The 22,370-nt window shown below is 38.9% G+C and overlaps 1 protein-coding gene across 1 annotated transcript; it reads left to right on the forward strand.

Moving 5' to 3' along the window:
* Nucleotides 1-1,805: 1,805 nt before the first annotated feature.
* LINGO2 (leucine rich repeat and Ig domain containing 2) lies at nucleotides 1,806-8,310 on the forward strand. The gene is made up of 2 exons (XM_043891341.1): nucleotides 1,806-1,861; nucleotides 6,137-8,310. Exon 2 carries the CDS (start codon nucleotides 6,172-6,174, stop codon nucleotides 7,990-7,992), a length of 1,821 nt encoding a protein of 606 aa, XP_043747276.1. The 5' UTR covers nucleotides 1,806-1,861; nucleotides 6,137-6,171; the 3' UTR covers nucleotides 7,993-8,310.
* Nucleotides 8,311-22,370: the final 14,060 nt, after the last annotated feature.

The following is a 22,370-nucleotide window of genomic DNA, read 5'->3' on the forward strand; positions in this document are numbered from 1 at the left end:
AAAGGACATCTTTTTTGGGTGTTAGTTCTAAAAGGTCTGTAGGTCTTGATAGAACTGTTCAACTTCAGCTTTTTCAGCGTTACTGGTTGGGGCATAGGCTTAGATTACAGTGATATTAAATGGTTTGCCTTGGAAATGAACAGAGATCATTCTGTCATTTTTGAGATTGCATCCAAGTACTGCATTTCAGACTCTTTTGTTGACCATGATGGATATTCCATTTCTTCTAAGGGATTCCTGCCCACAGTAGTAGATATAATGGTCACCTGAGTTAAATTCACCCATTCCAGTCCATTTTAGTTCACTGATTCCTAAAATGTCAGTGTTCACTCTTGCCATCTCCTGTTTGACCACTTCCAATTTGCCTTGATTCATGGACCTAACATTCCAGGTTCCTATGCAATATTGCTCTTTACAGGATCAGACCTTGCTTCTATCACCAGTCACATCCACAACTGGGTATTGTTTTTGCTTTGGCTCCATCTCTTCATTCTTTCTGGAGTTATTTCTCCACTGATCTCCAGTAGCATATTGGGCACCTACCGACCTGGGGAGTTCATCTTTCAGTATCCTATCATTTTGCCTTTTCATACTGTTGATGGGGTTCTCAAGGCAAGAATACTGAAGTGGTTTGCCATTCCCTTCTCCAGTGGACCACATTCTGTCAGACCTCTCCACCATGACCCGACCATCTTGGATGGCCCCACACGGCATGGCTTAGTTTCATTGAGTTAGACAAGACTGTGGTCCTGTGATCAGATTGGCTAGTTTTCTGTGATTATGGTTTTAGTGTGTCTGCCCTCTGATACTCTCTCCTAACACCTACCGTCTTACTTGGGTTTCTCTTACCTTGGATGAGGGGTATCTTCTCACGGTCGCCCCTCCTGACGTTGAACGTGGAGCAGCTCCTCTCGGCCCTCCGGCGCCCGCGCAGCCGCAGCTCCTTGGAGGTGGGGTTGCTCCTCTCGGCTGTCGCCCCTGACCTTGGACGTGGGGAAGCTCTTCTACGCTCCTCCTGAGCTGTCACAGCCTGGCACTCTCGGTAGCCACCCCTGACCTTGGGCTATCAGTTCTCCACAAACAACTATAGATTCAATACAATTCTTATCAAAATCCCAGCAAACTTTTAGTATTGGCAAGCTGATGCCAAGACTTTTTTGAAAATTCAAATAATCTTTAAAAATGTCAATGCAAATTTGATCCCTTATTGTTAAATATATCTATGACTTTTTACAAGTGAAAACAACTTCAAAAATCAAAACAGTTTTATTTTCTATTTTTTTTTTAATTTTTTTATTAGTTGGAGGCTAATTACTTCACAACATTTCAGTGGGTTTTGTCATACATTGATATGAATCAGCCATAGATTTACACCTATTCTAATTATAAAAGTAATACAAGTTATATTGTGGGGAAAATAGAACACATGTAAAGTTATAAGAAAATGGAGGGATTAGAGGTGATTTCCATCTCAAAATAATTCCTCTTGTCAACATTGTCATTATATACTCCCAGTTTTGTTCTTGCCTATATATATATGACTCTGCTCTCTGCTCAGATGCCTGGTCGTTTCTGACTCGGCAATCCCATAGGCTGTAGTCTGCCAGGCTCTCTGTTCATGGGATTCTCCCACCAAAAATACTGGAAAAGCGAAAGTGAAAGTCATGTCCAACTCTTGTGAATTCTCCAGGCCAGAATACTGGAGTAAGTAGCCTCTCCCTTCTTCAGCAGATCTTCCTGATCCAGGAATCGAACCAGGGTCTCCTAAACTGCAGGCAGATTCTGATTGGGATGCCATTTCTTCCTCCAGGGGATCTTCCCAACCCAAGGATCAAACCTCTGTCTCTTGTCTCCTGCATTGGTGAGTGGATTCTTTACCACTAGCACCACCTGGGAAACCCCATATATATAACTATATTCCTATATATATCTATATAAAAATGAAGAAATATATATTCCTTTTTGTGTCTGTGAATATATATAAACATGTATATATTAATGTATTAATACTTATATATTAATTACATTATATATTTATAGAGCATATTATAAACTATATTAATATATATTTCTATATAGGAATATATATATAATATTTATATATAATATTACTGTAATATAAATATCTATATTACATAATTCCTATATGTAAATTCCTATATTATATATACTATTATAATATGTTATGTATTGTATATATTCCTATATAAAAACATGCATTTATATATATTACATATTAAATATATATTAATATTTATATTATACATATATATTCCTATATATAGGACTACAAAATATATTCTGTTTATATTCCTATATATTATTATAATATATTATTATAATACATAATATTAGGAATACATAATATTCCTAATATACATAATATATAGGGATATAAAATTCCTAATATAGGAATGTACATAGAAATATGCATGTTTGTATATACCCATGCACACAAAAAGCAGTATATATCTATTCATCTTTCCACGTTAACAAGCACAGACCTAAGTCTTACATGTTATTGGCTACGTATTCCCTTGTAGCTCAGCTGGTAAAGAATCTGCCTGCAATGCAGGAGACCCAGGTTTGATTCCTGGGTTGGGAAGATCCCCTGGAGAAGGAAATGGCAACCCACTCCAGTATTCTTGCCTGGAGAGTCCCATGGACAGAGGAACCTGGCAGGCTATAGTCCATGGGGTCACAAGAGTCGGACACAACTTAGCAACTAAACCACTGCCTCCACATATTCTGTAGTATGATTGTATCTTAACACATAACTAAGATCCTACTATTACATATTTCCAGTTTTCCTACATTATAGACAAGCCTGCACCAAATATCTATGTACGTTAGTTAAATTATTTCCCTATGATACATTTCTAGGGAAAAAGAACAGGTCCATAAGATCTACCCTCTTTTGGAGATGGTACACATGTTTATGGTATAGATTGTGGTGATGATTTCATGGATATATACTTATCTCCAAACTCAAATTGTATACATTAAATATGTACAGTTTGTATAGTTTCTGTATGCCAATCATTACTCAGTAAAGTGGCTTTGAAAATGTTTTAAAGGAAAATGGTTTAAAGGGATGACTATATTAAACTTATATGTATCATTTAACCTCCTCATTGTTGTACCTCTACCTCCTGAAGGTTACACCAGTTTCTATTTCTTATATCAGTTTCTTCAGTCACTAAGCTTTGTCAATCTGATGGGCAAAGGTGTTCTACTCCTGTTTAATTTCTATTTCTTTGCATAGTGAACTTGGTCAGCTTTTCATATATTAGCTGCTTTTAGCCTTTACTACATTCATTGCCTAGTTTTCTATTGACATCCACCTCTTGTCCTTATGGATTAATAAGAACTGTTTGCTTAGCACTGTGCTTAATCCCTTATCTATTATGAACCTAAAAGATATTCTCCATTTTAGCAATTGCCTGTGTGTGTGTGTTTACTTGCTTGTTATACTAAATATTTTTCAAATGTACACAGTTGAATAGGTTATTCTTTTCTTTCATGCGTGCTAGCTTTCATCATAGAAAAGGCTTTTCAATTCTTTTATTATAAAATTAAAGAATTTTCTTCTGGTATATTATTTGTTCTTGCATTTTAATCCCTCAACTGGAACTTATTTTATTTGAACCAGTGAAGTTAATGTACAACTTTTCCCACTAAATCCCTAGTTATTTATATTTTTCTCACTGGATTAAAATGCCACTTTTCACGTTTGTTGACTTCTCAAATTTATTTAGATAAAATTCTTCACTTTTTCATTTACTGTGTATTTTCATGCCAGCATAATGCTAATTGTTATCATAGTTTTGTAATTTATGTTTAAATTTTTCATAAGGGTGTTTTTATTACTAATTTTTGATGTTTCTGATTAGTCTCATATTTATATTCTTCCAAATTAACCTGAGGCTTTTTCAAATCCAAAAATATTCTTTGAACTGTATATATTTATTGAGAATTATCTTTATAATTTTAAATCTTTCTATTGAAACATATACCATATCCCTCTTTTTAGTAAGTTTTGTTTCCTCATTAAGGCTGAATGGTTGTAATATTTTGTGTATTTCTTATTTAGTTTATTCTAAAGATTTGACTTTTCCAGAATTGCTATGATGGGAATCATCTTATACAGTAATATTTTCTAAATGATTTATATTATTCTAAATGATTTTTATATATGAAAATTACTTTTATTGTATAATATGTTAATTTACTTATTCTCTTTGTTCTAATAATTTCTCAGTTGATTTCCTTTGGTTTTCAAGATGGACTTTAGTTTGACCTACAAAGAAATATTGGAAAAGATGTGGCAAAATTAAATCTCTCACCTCTAATGGATTTTACCAGCACTTTCTGCATTTTTGCTTTTGTCCTACATTTTGAGGCCATTTTTTCTAGTGATTCACTATTCAGTTTGTTCTTACTTGTCATTTTTATGGATAGATGTGTTTAGATATAGACATAGTTATATACATAGACATATGTAAACACTGATTGAAGAATTATACTCTTAAGCGATTCAGGAGTGAATGCTGAAGTTTTATCAGATACCTTTATATCTAAAAATATTACTTTAAACTACTTGCCCTTGAGAAAACATGGTGTCCATGGATGAAGCACACCCCTGGGGGTCTCAGGTTCATAATTCTCCATAACATACTTCTCACTATTCAGTTTAGAAGTAAGTTCAGCGTCTGCTTTACAACATACATTTAAAACATAGTCAGTTTCAATCTCATCTGCTATCTATTTAATTTCAGCTTAACAGGTTTAATGGGTTTGAATCTGAATATAAAAAAATGATGTTCATTTATTATTTAAAGACTTTTTTTCTTAAAATAATGACTCTTCCCACTCATATATTTAACCCAAAAATCTTAAAGAATTTTCATCTTCAAAGCCACTGTGATGCCTCATACCTATGATAAACATGAAGAGTTCAGAAAGATTTTGAGGCTCTTTTTGTTTACCTCAAAAAAGAAAACCACTTCATAAATCAAAATTTGCTGAATTCTGAAAGAGGTAAACTTTCTAATTAAAGGTGACTTCCCTGGTGGCTCAGACGGTAAAGCATCTGCCTATGATGCAGGAGACCTGTGTTCGATCCTTGGGTCGGGAAGATCCCCTGGAGAAGGAAATGGCAACCCACTCCAGTATTCTTGCCTGGAAAATTCCATGGATGAAGGAGCCTGATAGGCTACAGTCCATGGGGTTGCAAAGAGTCGGACACAACTGAGCAACTTCACTTTCACTTTCACTTGGTAGCTCAGACGGTAAAGCATCTGCCTGCAATGCGGGAGACCTGGGTTCAATCCCTGGGCCTGGAAGATCCCCTGGAGAAGGAACTGGCAACCCACTCCAGTATTCTTGCCTGGAGAATTCCACGGATGGCGGAGTCTGGCAGGCTACAGTCAATGTGGTCACAAAGAGTCTGACATGACTGTGTGACTAACACTTTCACTTTAACAGAATATTTACATATGAAGGTAAAACATCTCAACCTCTTTCACTGAATGTAACTTTGTTTTGTACTTGGAACCCAAGGTTCCTAATGTTCAGTGAAGCTTCTATTAGCTTCATTTTTAAGAAGATGACATCACAAAAATCAGAGATACAGACACTGATTCAAACTGCACAAATGTCCTGTTAACCACTGACCTCTGCTTCTGTCCTTTAAGTTCAAAATAAAGCCCTTTGTGAAAATGTATTATTTTGCACCAGTCTGTGCCAGACACTGTAATAGTCTTTTGAGAATTCCATGGAGAGAAGAGCCTGGAGGCTGCAGTCCATGGGGTCTCAGAGAATTGAACACAACTGAGCACACAAACAGAGATGTTCAATACTGAAACTGTCATAACTCTAGAAAGGTACTATCATCGTCCTTCTTATTTCCATTTTACAGCCAAGAAAATTGAAGTACAGGGAGGCGAGATATTAATAACCTACCCAAGATCATGTTAATGATGGCAGCCCTCAGGTTTAAAGGTCAGATCTGGTCTGTAGCCTTCCAAATCTAGGGTCTTTTTCATCATACTCACTGTCTCCCTTTATGTCTCTTTACCTATCTATTTCTTAACTCAGTTTTTCTTCCTCCCTTCTTTGGCCCCTTCTCCTGCAGGCCCGTGACCAAGGTGTAGACTAAGAGGGGGAGTCATGCTTCACACGGCCTTATCATGTTGGCAGCCATTCCTGGGTCTGGCTGTGGTCTTAATCTTCATGGGATCCACCATTGGCTGCCCTGCTCGCTGCGAGTGCTCAGCCCAGAACAAATCTGTTAGCTGCCACAGGAGGAGGCTGATCGCCATCCCAGAGGGCATTCCCATCGAGACCAAAATCTTGGACCTCAGCAAGAACAGGCTGAAAAGCATCAACCCTGAAGAATTCATCTCTTACCCTCTGCTGGAGGAGATAGACTTGAGTGACAACATCATTGCCAATGTGGAGCCAGGAGCCTTTAACAATCTCTTCAACCTGCGTTCCCTCCGCCTGAAGGGCAATCGCCTGAAGTTGGTCCCTTTGGGGGTCTTCACGGGCCTCTCCAACCTCACCAAGCTTGACATTAGTGAGAATAAGATTGTCATTTTACTGGACTACATGTTCCAGGATTTGCATAACCTGAAGTCTCTAGAAGTGGGGGACAACGATTTGGTTTATATATCACACCGGGCCTTCAGTGGGCTGCTTAGCTTGGAGCAGCTCACACTGGAGAAATGTAACCTCACTGCGGTACCCACAGAAGCCCTCTCACACCTCCGCAGCCTCATCAGCCTGCACCTGAAGCATCTCAATATCAACAACATGCCCGTGTATGCCTTTAAAAGACTGTTCCACCTGAAACATCTAGAGATTGACTATTGGCCTTTACTGGATATGATGCCTGCCAACAGCCTCTATGGTCTCAACCTCACCTCTCTCTCCATCACCAACACCAATCTATCCACCGTCCCCTTCCTTGCCTTTAAACACCTGGTCTACCTAACCCATCTGAACCTCTCCTACAATCCCATCAGCACTATTGAGGCAGGCATGTTCTCTGACCTGATCCGCCTCCAAGAGCTTCATATAGTGGGGGCCCAGCTCCGCACCATCGAGCCTCACTCCTTCCAAGGGCTCCGCTTCCTTCGTGTGCTCAACGTGTCTCAGAACCTTCTGGAAACTCTGGAAGAGAACGTCTTCTCCTCCCCGAGGGCTTTGGAGGTCCTGAGTATTAACAACAACCCTCTGGCCTGTGACTGCCGCCTCCTATGGATCCTGCAGCGGCACCCAACCCTGCAGTTCGGTGGCCAGCAGCCCATGTGCGCTGGCCCGGACACTATCCGCGAGAGGTCATTCAAAGATTTCCACAGCACTGCCCTTTCTTTTTACTTCACCTGCAAAAAACCCAAAATCCGTGAGAAGAAGTTGCAGCATCTGCTTGTGGATGAGGGGCAGACGGTCCAGCTGGAATGCAATGCCGATGGAGACCCTCAGCCTGTGATCTCCTGGGTGACACCTCGAAGGCGGTTCATCACCACCAAGTCCAATGGAAGAGCCACCGTGCTGGGCGATGGCACCCTGGAGATCCGCTTCGCCCAGGATCAAGACAGTGGGATGTACGTCTGCATCGCTAGCAATGCTGCGGGGAACGACACCTTCACGGCCTCCTTAACTGTCAAAGGGTTTGCTTCAGACCGCTTCCTTTATGCCAACAGGACCCCTATGTACATGACCGACTCCAATGACACCATTTCCAATGGCACCAATGCCAATACTTTCTCCCTGGACCTTAAGACAATACTGGTGTCGACAGCCATGGGCTGTTTCACCTTCCTGGGAGTGGTGTTATTTTGCTTCCTCCTCCTTTTTGTGTGGAGCCGAGGGAAAGGCAAACACAAAAACAGCATTGACCTTGAGTACGTGCCCCGAAAAAACAATGGTGCTGTCGTGGAAGGGGAGGTGGCTGGACCCAGGAGGTTCAATATGAAAATGATTTGAGGGTTGGTCACTCCAACTATTGTTTCTGTGTCATTGTCTGTAACCAGTGAGACAGCCTGGCGCAAGAGAAGTACTAGGTTAAAAGGCAGCTCAGTGCAGCTTCCCTGTGTCAAAGCAGGGTCCGCAGAAGCAGGAGGACTTCTGATGGAGACGCTCCACCTAGAAGCAGGCAGGCAGGCATGTGTCAGAGCCCTTCACACAGTGGGGTACTAATTGTTTGCATTGCAAATACTGGCATTCTGGGGATCTCAGTAATGAACCTGAAGCTTCGGCTCATGCTCATGGACAGTTACTCAACCTTTTCTACCACTGCAAAAACAAAAGAAGAAATCAAAAGGAACAACCTACAATGTAGGATTTACGTATTAAAAAGACACATTTGTCTAAACCATACTCGACAGAAAAATTTGTATCTATGATTCTCCTTTGTTAAAAGCCTTGCATCATCCCATACTGTTGGTTCAAAACCACAAAGAAATCAATATATTCTTTACTCTTCTCTTTTTTTTTTTTTGGAAACACATATGCTGTATATGTTTTGAAGCAATATGAATGAGAGGTTGTGCTTTTTCGTTACACACCACTGTCGGCCCAAGTGTGATGTCACCTTCCTTTCCATAGAGATAACCCTGAGACTAGATCCCTGGAGTTATGGGTGGATATATGTGGAGAGATGAGTTTTGTCTGATGTAGGATGCCAAGAGATAGGACCCAAGGCAAAAATGCTCAACTCTGTTAACTTCTGTTACTATAAATAAAGGCATGTGCCTAGTTTTGATACAGAATGGAATATTTTTTATACTTGTGATATCACACTGGACCAGTTTACTGTAACAAAGCCTTTGGTTTCTCCAGAAAGTGGTGTGTGACTGTTTATACCTGTAAAATGCAAGGTAGGTGTCAATAATGAAATTTATTCCTTTAACCACAACTTGACTTTACTTTCATCAATTCCTACTAAGGGAAGAGGATGTGATGTTTATATCTGCTCCTAGGATAATATTCAGCTCATAGCTAAAATCAAAAAAAATTCAGATGTGTAAAGCTCTCTGGATAATAAGTTGATGCCACCAGAAACCAGGGTGATCCATACAACGAAGGATCTGTTTAAAAAACAATGTTGTCTGAAGGCTGGGATCACTGCCAGTCTGAGGAAGCATCTAGCTACCGCACCTCTGATGTTGTCTATTCAAATACTCTACACACAGTATTATCTTAAATGCACAACTCCAGGGTGTCTTCCTGCTTCCTTTCCAAGGAGATATTGATTTTTATTTTGAAAGCTCTTTGGTGTAGACAAAGAAGAATGTGTCTTGTTTTTAAAGAAGTGGCAAAAAACAAGGTATATTTAAAAGCACTTACTGATATTTTTTTTCTCCACTGAGGAAAAACTAAGATTCACCCCTACAAGTAGGTTATATTGTGCTGACACTTTCACCCCTCTGAATGAATTTGTCCAATTCAGTTTGTATCAATGATTGTTACTCAAAGTGAAAATATTATAGTTTTTAAAAAATGGCATCACACCATTACCACCAGTGATCTGGTTCAAATGAGACATAATTCCATTTGGCTGAAGGCTGAGTCAGTGATTTTCAAAGCAGATATAGCTGACCCTTGAACATGGGAGTTAGGGGTGATGACCCCCTGTGCAGCTGAAATCTTCATACAACTTAAAATTGGCCCACAAGTCTGCATCCATGGATTCAACCAACCTCCGATCACATTGTATCAATACTGGTAGTATATATGGTTGAAAAAAAAATTGTGTATAACTGGACCTGCACAGTTTATGCCCAGGTTGTTCAAGGGTCAACTATAATTATATAATCTGAGAAAGCACTGAACATAGTGTATTCATGACATGTCATATATTTAAATAGCATAGAAGAGATAGATTTCTACACTTTTCACACTTTGAGAGGAACCTTAAAAAGAGCACCCTTTGGTACAGTGTGTAAGCTGGAATAGAAGGTGTCTGGCATTTGTTTCTTGACATATCACATTGGAAGTTTAACTTTCAAAGAGCTGACTTTTTGAGTATTTGAAATTTTGAGTAACTTCAGTAAAATAAAAGTGACCCCAATAAAAAAGTGACAGGTCCAAAAATTGTTTTGCCAACTGGATAGCAGCATGTTTAAACACATTTCTCCCTTAATACAGGGTGGAAATGAGATAGAAAGATTGAAGAATGGACTGCCTGAGTAATTTTTCATTTGACTTTCCTGATGATTATCATAGATCACTTAGAAATTCATTTTCCTCTTATGGAAATTACCTTATTTATATCTAACAATGAGTCAAGACCTGCTATAAATTCTATCACAGTTCCAACTTGTATGGAAATGGAACAGAATCTTTCAAATTTAAAAATGAACAAAGTTAAAGTAGACAGAGAGTCTTCCAAAAGTTAGTGGAGAATACTTTGTTTGGAGTAAGTAGTTAACTAATTGTCCAACTGGAAAAACAAAAAGAGAGAGAGAAACATTTAGCAGTTAATAACAGGGTTTTGTGATTATGCTATTTTCTCTCAAAATAAAAGTGGACCAAAAAGCTTAGTCAAATGAAATTGGATTAAAGTCAACCCATCCATGAAAAGATTTAGTTATTATTCCACAGGAAGTAAAGATACTGCACTCTCTTGGGGGTTTATATACTGTGATCCCTGGAACAAGTTATTTAGGATATTAATAAGTGTTCTTTCCAAAAAAGTCTCATAGACTAATAAGTTGGGGAAATGGTGCATGCTGTAACAACCTCTTGGAGGTTCAATATATATTTGAGCCTAATAAATCTTCTAAAAAGTTCAATAAACATGAATGTTATTTAATGTTGCTTACTTTGGAGTTTCTCCAACTTATTTGAGCATGAGGCACTTCTTTTCATGATATAACTGTTAAACATCTTGAAAAACTAGAGTTTCACAGAACCCAGTTCAGTCAACATTGGACTGGAGTTGTACTCTTCTGAATTATCCCTAAACCCAATGTTCCAAGAAGAGTAAAATTACTATTTGAATTGGGTTCCAATGGATTACAAAAAACTATTCCACTTGGATGAATGATCTGATCATACAAATGAACTGGCCAGAAAGTTCTAGGAGGAGCTGTGACTTTCTGTCTGAAGCATCATAGTAATGGAGTTATAGGTAACAGAATGCCCACTTAATTTTCTACATTCTATCTGTTCAGATCTTGGGTTCCTTTTTATAACTGTAAAGCTTTGATCTTGGGTTCCATTGACTAGAACTTTGAGGCTCTAATATCAAACTTCACAAAGGAAATTTTCCTTTGTGACTTCAGCTTACCTCTTTATTAGATCCAACTAGACCGCGACAAACAATAATATCTTAGATCAACACATGGGCCAAATTTTCCGCTAGTAGTCATCTAGGGGTCATCAATCTTCCCAAGGTATTTTTTTCAAACTATCCCAAGAAGAAATACAGTTGTTTGGCTCAGCATTTAAATCTGGGTTGACCAGTTCTCTGTGCATATTAAGCATCTTCAATGAAATATACTCACTAGGCATTACATTTTGAGAAGAAAAATTCCCTGGCTAAAGCCCTAATGGTCAGAGAGTTGATCTATTTTGTTAGAGTATGATAACTCAAATGTTTTGGCCTAATGTGTTTCTGGCAAGTGATTTCTACTTTTCCAAATTCTCATGTTACTTTTTAAAAATTTTCATTGCATTTATGAGTTTTTCAAATATTCTCAAAGTTTGAAAATGTAACCCTAGAATTGCCAAGACTTGTACTTCCTAGTCCCAGAGGACATTTTCATAACTCTAGCTTTGCTCAAGTTTCTCAGAAATTTTTCTTATCATCAACAACCCCCCCTCCCACCCCGCCCAGTAGGATAAAGGCATTCAGGATTTACTCTACAGTCTTCAAGGTGGGTTATTTTTCTGTTGTTTGGTCAAATCTGTTCTCTTCAGTTCTCAGAGGAGCCCAGATATTATAATCTTCTATGATTTTTTAAAATTATTTAAATCTCACCTGCAAATCCTAAATTTTAAGCCTGACCTTTGTCACTTTCCATAACTCAAGCAGGAACAAATATGTAATATAAGGTAGAAAAGAGAGGATGTGATCCTGGAGAAGAATTTAGTGGAACCCCATGTAAATTTACTTACCCTTCCAGGGCCTCCCTTTATCTCCACATCAAGACATTTGCTTTAACTTCAGTAACTGTGCTCAGAAGATATTCAGCATCACAGATACTTCTTGAAGTCTTGATGTCTTGAAGCTTTCTAGAAAAGAAAAAACAAAACAAAAAATACCCATCATTTTCAACTTAGAAGGCTAAGTCCTGACCAAAAAAATATATAAAAGTCTAAAGAAAGGTTGGAGGGAGACACTTGAATCCATTTTAATCCTATTTCCTTTCTAATTTTTATAGTATCTTCTTAACTGAAGAAGCATCAGAGGTTATACTCTTCTTTAAGTTTCATCAGTGTCTTTTTTTATCCCTATTACCTATGTCCAGGTCACCTTTATAGAACTCACATAAGCCATTCCAAATGGATTTTGTGCCACGTGAACCTAGTAACAAAACATGTGGGCCAAAGCCATTCATTCTACACAGTACTTAGGTAAAGATTTATCCCTTTATTCCTGGGAGTAAAGCCTTAGAAACATTTCCCATTAGACTAAGACATCAGGTGCCTGGTAATTCCCATTAACTTTCCACAGTTGGCTTTAAGAGTCCTATCCTTTCTACTAAAATCCTTGCTATCTTCTGAAGGAGGAGTTCTGGAGTTATCCTTGCAGTTGTGTATGGAAGGCCTTGAGGGATGAAGTATTGTCTGACTTGTTGATTTCTGAGTTCCACATTAGGTAGCAGAGTGTGCTTCCTAGCACTTTGGCAAACATTTGACATGAAGCTCTGTTACTCTTCCCCTACTCCTTCAAAAACCATTCCACAGGGAGCCTTGTCTCAGTCTCACTCCAGCAAAAGTCCCGCTACAGGGAGGGACAGCTTCACAATGAACAAGATCAAAATGTGAACTGATTTGCCACAATATTTAGCTAAATTACCTAGCAAAAAATGGATTGAGGAGCCATAGGCCTGGGTTGGCAAGATTTAGCCAAGGAAACTGTATTTTCCATCGACGATGAAAGATAGGTTTCCAAGTCTGACGTTGGCTTTTCTGTTTTGATAGCAGTAAACATAGCTGAATATTTTCTTGAAAAACATCAGGGAATGGAAACTGCTTACTGTGTTGTATGTTTTTCAACAAGTTGTCTAGGATAAATGTTTGCACAAAAAAAACAAACAAACAATTAGGAAGTTTGTAAAAGCTTTGATTTTCTAAAACAGGCTTGAACTGAAATTGATGTTCCTCTTCTAAAATATGATAATATGATCAAGACAAACTTGCATGTACCCCAGACTGCCCTTCTCCAGTTGGCCAGTCTTTAAGACCTCTTCTCCGCCCCCCTCCACCTCTCCCTAATAACATGCTGAATAGGAAGGAGGAAAAGAGCATGGACCACCGAGTCCCCTGAGACAGCTCACGGAGAGAGGAAAGCTTTGGTACCGCCCCACTCCCGCCTCCTCTCCTGATGCCACCACTGATAGGATCCCGCATTCTCCAGCTCTCCCTGCCCCACCACGTCACCCCCCAGCTGCCGTCACACCCTATCAATGAATGCCCTCTCCAGGGCAAAGTCTCCTTTCATTGGCACTCAGGAATTCTTGAGTAATTGTTAAACCGGAAATTGCTTTTTTTTTTTTCAAAAGCCCTCCAGCTTATCTCACAGAACACTTAAAAGTTAAGACTTACCATTCATATAATTACAAGGTGACAGCAATCTGCAGGTTGAATGATTCTGATTTTCTCTCTCTTTCAGAAGCAGGTGGGTTGATATAATGCCAGCCTTAAATAGAAGCTTTATTTATAGCCTTAGCAGAATGAGCAAAGAGCTGGCATAATCAAGAGAGTGTTGCATATTTTAAGGAAGGCTTTACCTTTAATATGCAAAATAGCCATTAGAAGACAACAAAAATGCAAATGTACATTCTCCTAAATTGGTTAACTATTAATTCCAATAAAGTTCAAAAGATAACTTTCCATACTACAAATGGGTCAGAGTCAAAGATGTATCTATCCTACAAGGACAAAACAGAAAATACCCAAAATACAAAACATCACCCCAAAAATTCAGTTGCCATGTTAGCTTTCTTCATTTCCTTGCAAACCTCCTATTCTAAATTGCTTTAATATATTTAATCCCCACTACCATGAAATCAATACTGTAACACAATGTAATCAACAAACAATGATTATGCAGGAGAGTAAATCAGACTTTCAAAAAAAAAAAAAACCTCGATCTTTACCACCATGTATGTCCAGCAACATACTAAGTCAGACATATCTGTGTGCTGGCAAGAGACAGAAGCTAAGTCATGAACAAACTCTTTAGAGGCTGTTTGGAAGGAACCATGCCCTTCTCCTCCCCAGTTATAAATCAGGTGTACCACACACACACATGTGTGTTGCTTTGATACACAGGTCAGTTGTCTTCTTATGTTTTATCCTTTTCCTTATGGTATGAAATGTCCCAGATAAGTATTCATTTAAATGCTATTGTTTATATATACATATATAAATATGAGGGGGAGGGTGATTTAATTTTTTTAAGTGTTAAAATGTAACTGTTTTAAAAGCTGGTAAGCTTGAGCAGGAGAAAAAGAGAAACAGAATGTGTGTCTGTGTTTTTCTTTAATGTCTTATCAAAGTCTTATTCTGGGAATATCCCATGATTGGAAGTTACTAACCAACAACCTATAAAACTTTTTTTTTCTTTAATGCCTGATAGCTTGTTTTTATTCTCAAAAAAAAAAAAAAAACAATAGTGCTAATGACAAAAGTACCTTGATTTATATTTGTGTATCACTATTATTATTGACTTATTGTGGGCATGTTTTGTTTTTAACTTGTAAAAACAAGTTAACTTATTTTATTAACATGTAAAATAAGTTAAGAACACATGTTTTCTTTACTAATGTAAAGGGCTTAAGCATATAATATCTCAGTTAAAACCATTTGGCTATTATTAAGGGGGAAAAAATGAAATGTAATAAAAAAACAATTGGAGTCATTTATCAGAAAAATACTCCCTTATTGAGAGAGGTCGGTTATATGAGCCTTGCTCATGAGGAACATAAGCTTGCTTAAATATCTTTAACATTGTGATTAGGTTGGATAATCTATAAATAACTCCAGTCAGAGAAGCAGTAGGCCCAGAGGAATCAATCTACTGCTGGACTGAACGGAAACCACTCAGAGAGGAATTGGAGGCCCGGCTTTCAGATTCTTCATAAGCAAAATGTCCAAGGAGCCATGATTTGACCTGCTATAAATCCAAATTTAGGTCATACTGTGCATGCTAGAGGGCTTCCCTGGTGGCTCAGCTGGTAAAGAATCTGCCTGCAATGCAGGAGACATGAGTTCGATCCCTGGGTTGGGAAGATCCCCTGGAAAAGGGAAAGGCTACACACTCCAGTATTCTGGCCTGGAGAATTCCATGGGCTGTATAGTCCATGAGGTCGCAAAGAGTCAGACACGACTGAGCGACTTTCACTTTCATGTATACTAGAAAGATACTCTACTTTACTGAAGATAAATCCTGCATCACTTGCAAAATCATCCCATCCATTGCAGTTGGTTACAGAAGCAAGTAATGTCCATGACTTTAGGCATGTAATACATTTGAGCAAGAACTGTAGGGTCCAGCAAGCCATACACACAACATGATCATCTAGTCATCCTCTGTGAGTCAGCTTCACTCAGCCAACTATCTATGATTGAGACCTCATATAAGATAGGAAGGCACAAAAAATTAAAACAGAGAAAAATCCTTTGTCTTCAGGCATGCTGACAACAAAGGAAAGAAGACTGTCTAACGTAAAAGAGGAAAAGAACTGACTATGTAAAAACTGGCCTCATGCAATCTTTCTTCTGAGAGCAAAGGCGTTCTCTCCTGACCTTTGGTGCTTAAGGGAACGGGCTTTGGGGAGCTACCTGTGCTCAGGTAGCTGTCATCCTGTGTTTTCATCTTCACCCCTAGAGCTCGCGCTAGATGCCTTCCAGTGAAGAGGGAGTGAGTGGAGGAAGCAGAGAGCTGGCAAGGATGGGACCTGGAAGCCATACTGATAAATGACCAAAAAGCCCAAGATCACTGCTAGGCAGCAGCAGGCACTCCCATTCTGAAGCTGCTAGTAAGAAATGCAGAAAAGGCCACCTTGCTGTTCTTTAATTATAGGAGGAAGAGCTTACCACCAGAAAGGGGTTTCCTTCTCCTGTAAGGTTTTTTTTTTTGGTATTTCCAAAGCTATGTGTCAACTGATAGTGGGCTTTCATTTTATACCACTAAAATAGCATGACCAAAACAAAAACATGTTTCCATGAATAGTTAAGAATACATCTCTGTCAACTAATACATCACAAGTTAGGTTGTCCAATAAACTCCCTGATCAGGGAGAAGATAGCCCTAATACTTCAGGACTTTTTCTTAAACAAGGATAAGAGGGAAGGAGACAATATAATGGAGTTAAAATTTTAAATAAGAACTAAATATACTCAACTCGGCAGCCTGGCTTCTGGCTCTATCCTTATAAAGACACTCTGGCCGTATGTCGCTTCATACATTTAGAAGCCCATCAGAGTTCTGAGTTGGGATGGGAGTTGCTGAACTTTTTCTCCCTCTCATTTTCCTTGGTTATGAGTATATCACTCCAGGTGATTCCAGGTATCATTTGATACAGTCAAAATAAGAGTTAAGAGTTCCTAGATACTCCCATTAAGGCAGATAAATATATTGTAGAACTCAATATTCCCTTCATGCTCACCTCATTGTCAGACCTAAAACACAAGATGTGAAGATTAATGTGGAATAAGACCAAGTTAAGGAGGAAACTGAGAAACCTTAATGGGATTCCTGAGTGGAAATTCACCTGGGAATTCTGCCATTGATGGGTGGAAAAATTCAAAATGCTGGCTTATAGGGCTCATCACTCTGGTACCTTTCATTAACTCTTATAAATACTTAAATGCAAAAACTATGACCCTCTATAAAAAAAAATTGGATTGAGAAGGAAATCCCTTGTTATAGCTATACAGGCATTGTATCATTCCATAATACTCTACCGGGCAAATCAGAATATTAGAACATGTCAACAAGTCTCTCTATATAGTACACGTCATTTAATGCCAGATACACACACACAGACTATTACTAAGAACCACACATACTAAGAACCGTCTGGAGAAAGAGAAAGGAAAAGAAAAGGCAGATGGAAAATATACGGCTTATCTAAGAATTCCCTTGATTCTATTTGCCTCTAATAAGGAAAACTAAGAACAGAACTCAATCACTAAGAAGACAGGGTCTGAAAGATGAAAATCCAAGGGAAGTCTCTGTGAAAAACAGCATACTACTACATAGGTTATCTCTTTGCTTGAAAGACCTAAATCTTATATATGATTGTGAAAGTTAGTCATATATTGAATAATTTTGTTTGCTGTCACATTGGGAGATAAATTCATTTACCAGATACTCCCCATTTATATGAACCTTTTCTATCTACAGCATTGCTCCTCATATTATTCTTAAGCACAAGAAATTACACAGGCTGGTGCCATAGCATAGAAGCAATTCACAGCCTTTAATCTACAATATTCTTCTGCTCAGTCACTAAGCCTTGTCTGACTCTTTGCAACCCCATGGACTATAGCCTGACAGGCTCCTTTGTCCATGGAATTTCTCAGTCAAGAATACTGCAGTGGGTTGTCATTTCCTTCTCGAACAGTCTTCCTTTATTCATGGGCTATTAGCTGGATGTATGAAAGTCTAAAAGATTACAAAGACCCTGGTTTGATTCCTAGGTAGGGAAGATCACCTGGAGAAGAGATAGGCTACCCACCCCAATATTCTTGGGCTTTCCTGTTGTCTTAGGTGGTACAGAATCCACCTGCAATGTGGGAGATCTGGGTTTGATCCCTGGGTTGGGAAGATCCCCTGGAGGAGGGCATGACAACCCACTCCAGTATACTTGCCTGGAGAATCCCCATGGACAGAGGAGCTTGGTGGGCTACAGTCCATGGGGTCACAAAGAGTCAGACAGGACTGAGTGACCAAGCACAGCACATTATATACACTCAGAACTCTTGTGGAAGTTAATCACTTTTTATAACACACACACAAATCCATACCATGGTGTTCAGGGCTTCTTTAAGCCTCACTGTGTATTACCATCAGTATATATCCTACTGGGAATTAATTTACTAAACAGAGAACAAATGTGAATGCAAAGAGATTACCAAGTCAACTCACCGTCTTGATTTACATAAGATCTTCTATTTTAGTGACACTTGGAGAATCCAGTTGCCTCTACTTCAGTGGTCTCCAGAGCCTTCCATGGCACTACAATTAAAAAAAGAAAAATGGCTGGTTTTAATACAGGGCTGGTTTTGATACATGGCAGCTGTTTTCTGTCTGAGTCTTCAAGAATTTAAAAAAAAAAAATGGGTTTACACAAATAGAAAGTAACCGAAAAGTGTTCCCTGGCTGGTGAGTTCAAGAGAGAAGTAGTTCATTGTTTTCATTTCAATGTATTTTCAAAACAGGATTTGATAAGAACTGGAGAGCACAAGTTTTTCAAATAAATGACAATGAGAAAATAGGTATACATAAGGGAATTTTTTCTTTTGAAGGTGAATGAATGATGTTTATGTATGAGGCAATGCCTCTAATAGTGATCATTCCAGTTTGGATTTGAAACCAGTAAGTACACAGATTATATATTAACAGTTATTTTAAATGTCTGTGTATCTATATCCTTTGAAATGCTGGCAGTATTAGCTCTAATACATGCCCACAGGAAACTTAGGAATCTACTTAACTCTTTCCTTCTCATTCTTGATTAGAAATTGGAAATCAGATTTCTCCAGTTCTAGTTTTAAAATGTGTACAAAATTTAATTTTCCACCTATACAAGCACAATCTTCATTCACTACTCATTCACTCATTCATTGATTTAATCATTTAACACCAACCAAGTATCCACTATCATACTAACTTCACAGCACATCAATAAATAAAACTGCTATCAATTGCAGCCCCAACTTTAATCCTGCATTTCTCCATATTAACTTCTTTGGCTTCCACATTGACCATAACTGATTTCTCATCCCATCATTCAAATCATGTAGTTTAGAGATGGGCCTTAGTGTCCAAATGGCCAGGTACTAAATCTGGCTTTAAGGACCTACCTGCTTTAATGATCCACTCTCAGGGAGTCCGTGTAGTTAAGTACTAAAAAGACAAGGATCTGGAGTAAGAGTTCTAAGGGCTCTGTCACTGGGCTCATGCTTCTCAATGGGCAAGATACTTAGCATCTCTGCATCCCCATCTCTAGAAATGACCATAACACTACCTACCTCACAAGGGTGCTGTGAGGTTTGCGGTGAAAGCATGAGGGAATGGTGTGGAGAACTGGGGCCCTAACACAAAGGGGCTACAGGGTTTAGAGTGGCTAGATGAAGTCACTGCGCATGAACCCTTCTCCCCCTGGAGGCCTAGGTCGGCTCCCTCTATAATTAGAATCTAAAATGGCATTGGCCATCAATTGGCTTGGTTTATCTCTAATATATGAAGTCTAGGAGATCCATCACAAATTCCCCTCTCTTTGAGACATTTTAGCTTGGAAAAATGATTCAACTAATTTCCACAAAAGGTTATGCAATGATTCACTTCCAGGTCCTGGGGGTGGGGTAGTTATTCTAATATGAAACTAGAGTTTGAATGGCTATCTTCAAGGGGATGCATTTCATTGGAGAAATCTATTGCCTAGGGTTTTCTGTTGTTTTCCGTCTGACTCCACAGCTTTCTGTACCATTGTTTTCACATACAATCCCTTCTTCCTTTTGTTGGAAGGCAAGCTATAATGCTCGTTTCATGATGATTCTTTTCATGCCGTCTGTTTTGCTCAAAGGACAAATTTTTTCAACAACCATTGTGATTATTTTCTTAAGAGGGCCAATTTTAATTGCCATATTGTTTAGCTAAGCCCTGTTGTCTTGGTGTCCTTCAAAATTGTCAGTTGCTTTAAAATACAAGGGTGGGAGGGGGGAGCTGATAAGCACATTGTTGTAATTGATTTGTATGTTTGAATTGTCTTATCAGAAAACAAGGTTATGAATTTCATCTGTTGAGACACAAAAATAAAATACTTTTCCTAAAAAATGTATTTGGCTTCTGAATGTTATAAAATACCATTTATTCTTCTCTTCATCCTTTCAACATTTCATAATGGTATTGCATTACTAATCATATTTTAATCATAATTATAATAGAAGCTCAGCCTTCTCCTACATTCATTGCTATAGTTCAATTATAAAATATCTACTTGGGAAACAGTAAAATAAAATTGTTGAAGATTTACAATAGAAAAAAAATTTAGATAACCCATTCTGAGGGACCTACATTCAAGGCCAACCACAGACTCACTTAAGACAGATGGATATGAAGAAATAGGCTTTCAAGGAGTATAGTAATATGACCTCTTTTCTTTCCAGCAAAAAATGTCACTGCTAGTGATGGGAAATAGCCATGAGATATTATCTCTGTCAGTTACTGAAACGTTAAGAAATTAGATGAAAACAATTAAACTTGGCTTTTGAAGTATTCCTGGGCCAAGATCCTGCTATAATAATTTAGAAAAACTGTACTAAACAAAGCAAAAACATCGCTGATGTCTTAACTTGGACTGCCATAACAAAGGGCTTCCCCCAATGGCTCAGAGGTAAAGAATCTGCCTGCAATGTAGGAGCCTCAAGAGACTCAGGTTCGATTCCTGGGTCAGGAAGATCCCCTGGAAGAGGAAATGACAACCCACTCCAGTATTCTTGCCTGGAGAATCCTATGGACGGAGGAGCCTGGAGGACTACAGTCCATGGGGTTGCAGAGTCGCACATGAATGAAGTCACTTAGCACGCATGAACACTATAACAAAATACCATGAACTGGGTGGCTCAAATGACAGAAATGTATTTCTCACTGTTCTGGAGGCTGGGAAGTACAAGATCAAGGTGCCACAGGGTCTGTCTCTGATGAGAGCACTCTCCTTGGGTTATAGGCATCTGCTTTCTCACTGTGTCCAAACATGGTCTCTCCATGTACATGCACATACAAAGAGGGAGATATCTCTTTCTCTCTCTCCTCTTATTAGGCCCACCAACCCTATCTAATTAGCACCCCTCTCTTATAACCTTATTTAACCTTAATTTCTGTCTAAAAGCCCTATCTCCAAATACAATCACATTGGGGGTTAAGGCTTCAACATATGAATTGGGGGCGGGGAGACATAATTCTATCCATGCGTGTATACATGCATACTCAGTTGTTGTGTCTGATTCTTCTGCGACCCCCATGGACTAGCCCACCAGACTCCTCTGTCCATGGGACTCTCCAGGTAAGGACTCTGGAGTGGGTTGTCAGCTCCTCCTCCAGGGGATCTTCCCAACTCTAGGATTCTGCGTCTCTGGTGTCTTCTACATTAGCAGGTGGGTTCTTTACCAATGAGCCATGTAGGAAGCCCAATTCTGTCCACAGTGGTTGGTTTCTGCACATTAATCAAGTGTTCCATCACCTTTATTTACCACAAACATGAGAGACAGTATATAATACTGAAACCATGGACTGTCCTGAAACGGTGCACCGTAGGGTTGACAGAAACTGGTGACTAACAAATTCCTGAACTAGTCCTCCAGCTTGTTAAAAACCCACATGTTCACAGCGCATCTTGATGGAGCAAGCTTGCTTAGTTATTTTGTTGTAAACTGCCTACCCTGCAACCTTCACCTAGTCCAAATAATAAAATGTTTGTCAGAATTGTCTTTCAGGAACTTGGAGTCAGCTATGTCTACTTTAACTGGCTGAGACTGGTTGGGACGACTGACCCCAAAACTGGACCTGTGCAGGTGTCCAAGGAACGACCTTTTGACATCAGAGAGCCAAAAACTCCACCTTCAGATCGTGCTAAGCACCTCCATTTTAAACATATATCCCATGAAAATGCATGCAACTCAGATACATAGATACATACATACATCTACAGAACATAGATTACCTTGGCTTTTCCCTACTTCCCATCATCTCTCTCTACTCCCAAGACCATCCTATTCCTTTATCCCATACATATCCCAAGCCCCTCACCTTTAGGGAGGTGGATCTGAGGCTTGACTGCCTTGCGAACAAACCCTTTCTTTGCTGCAAATCTTGGAGTCTCAGGGCTTTGACTTGCTGTGCATGAGGCAAATGAACCTGGTTTGGTAACAGTGGTAGGAAGGTAAGTTAGAGAAGTCAATAC

This window comes from Cervus elaphus, chromosome 29 (genome assembly GCF_910594005.1).
Source record: "Cervus elaphus chromosome 29, mCerEla1.1, whole genome shotgun sequence".
Classification (NCBI taxonomy): Eukaryota; Metazoa; Chordata; class Mammalia; order Artiodactyla; family Cervidae; genus Cervus; species Cervus elaphus.

Bases quoted from the DNA above. Each gene is read 5' to 3' on its own strand.
- LINGO2 (XM_043891341.1), top strand. From the start codon at position 6,172: ATGCTTCACACGGCCTTATCATGTTGGCAGCCATTCCTGGGTCTGGCT.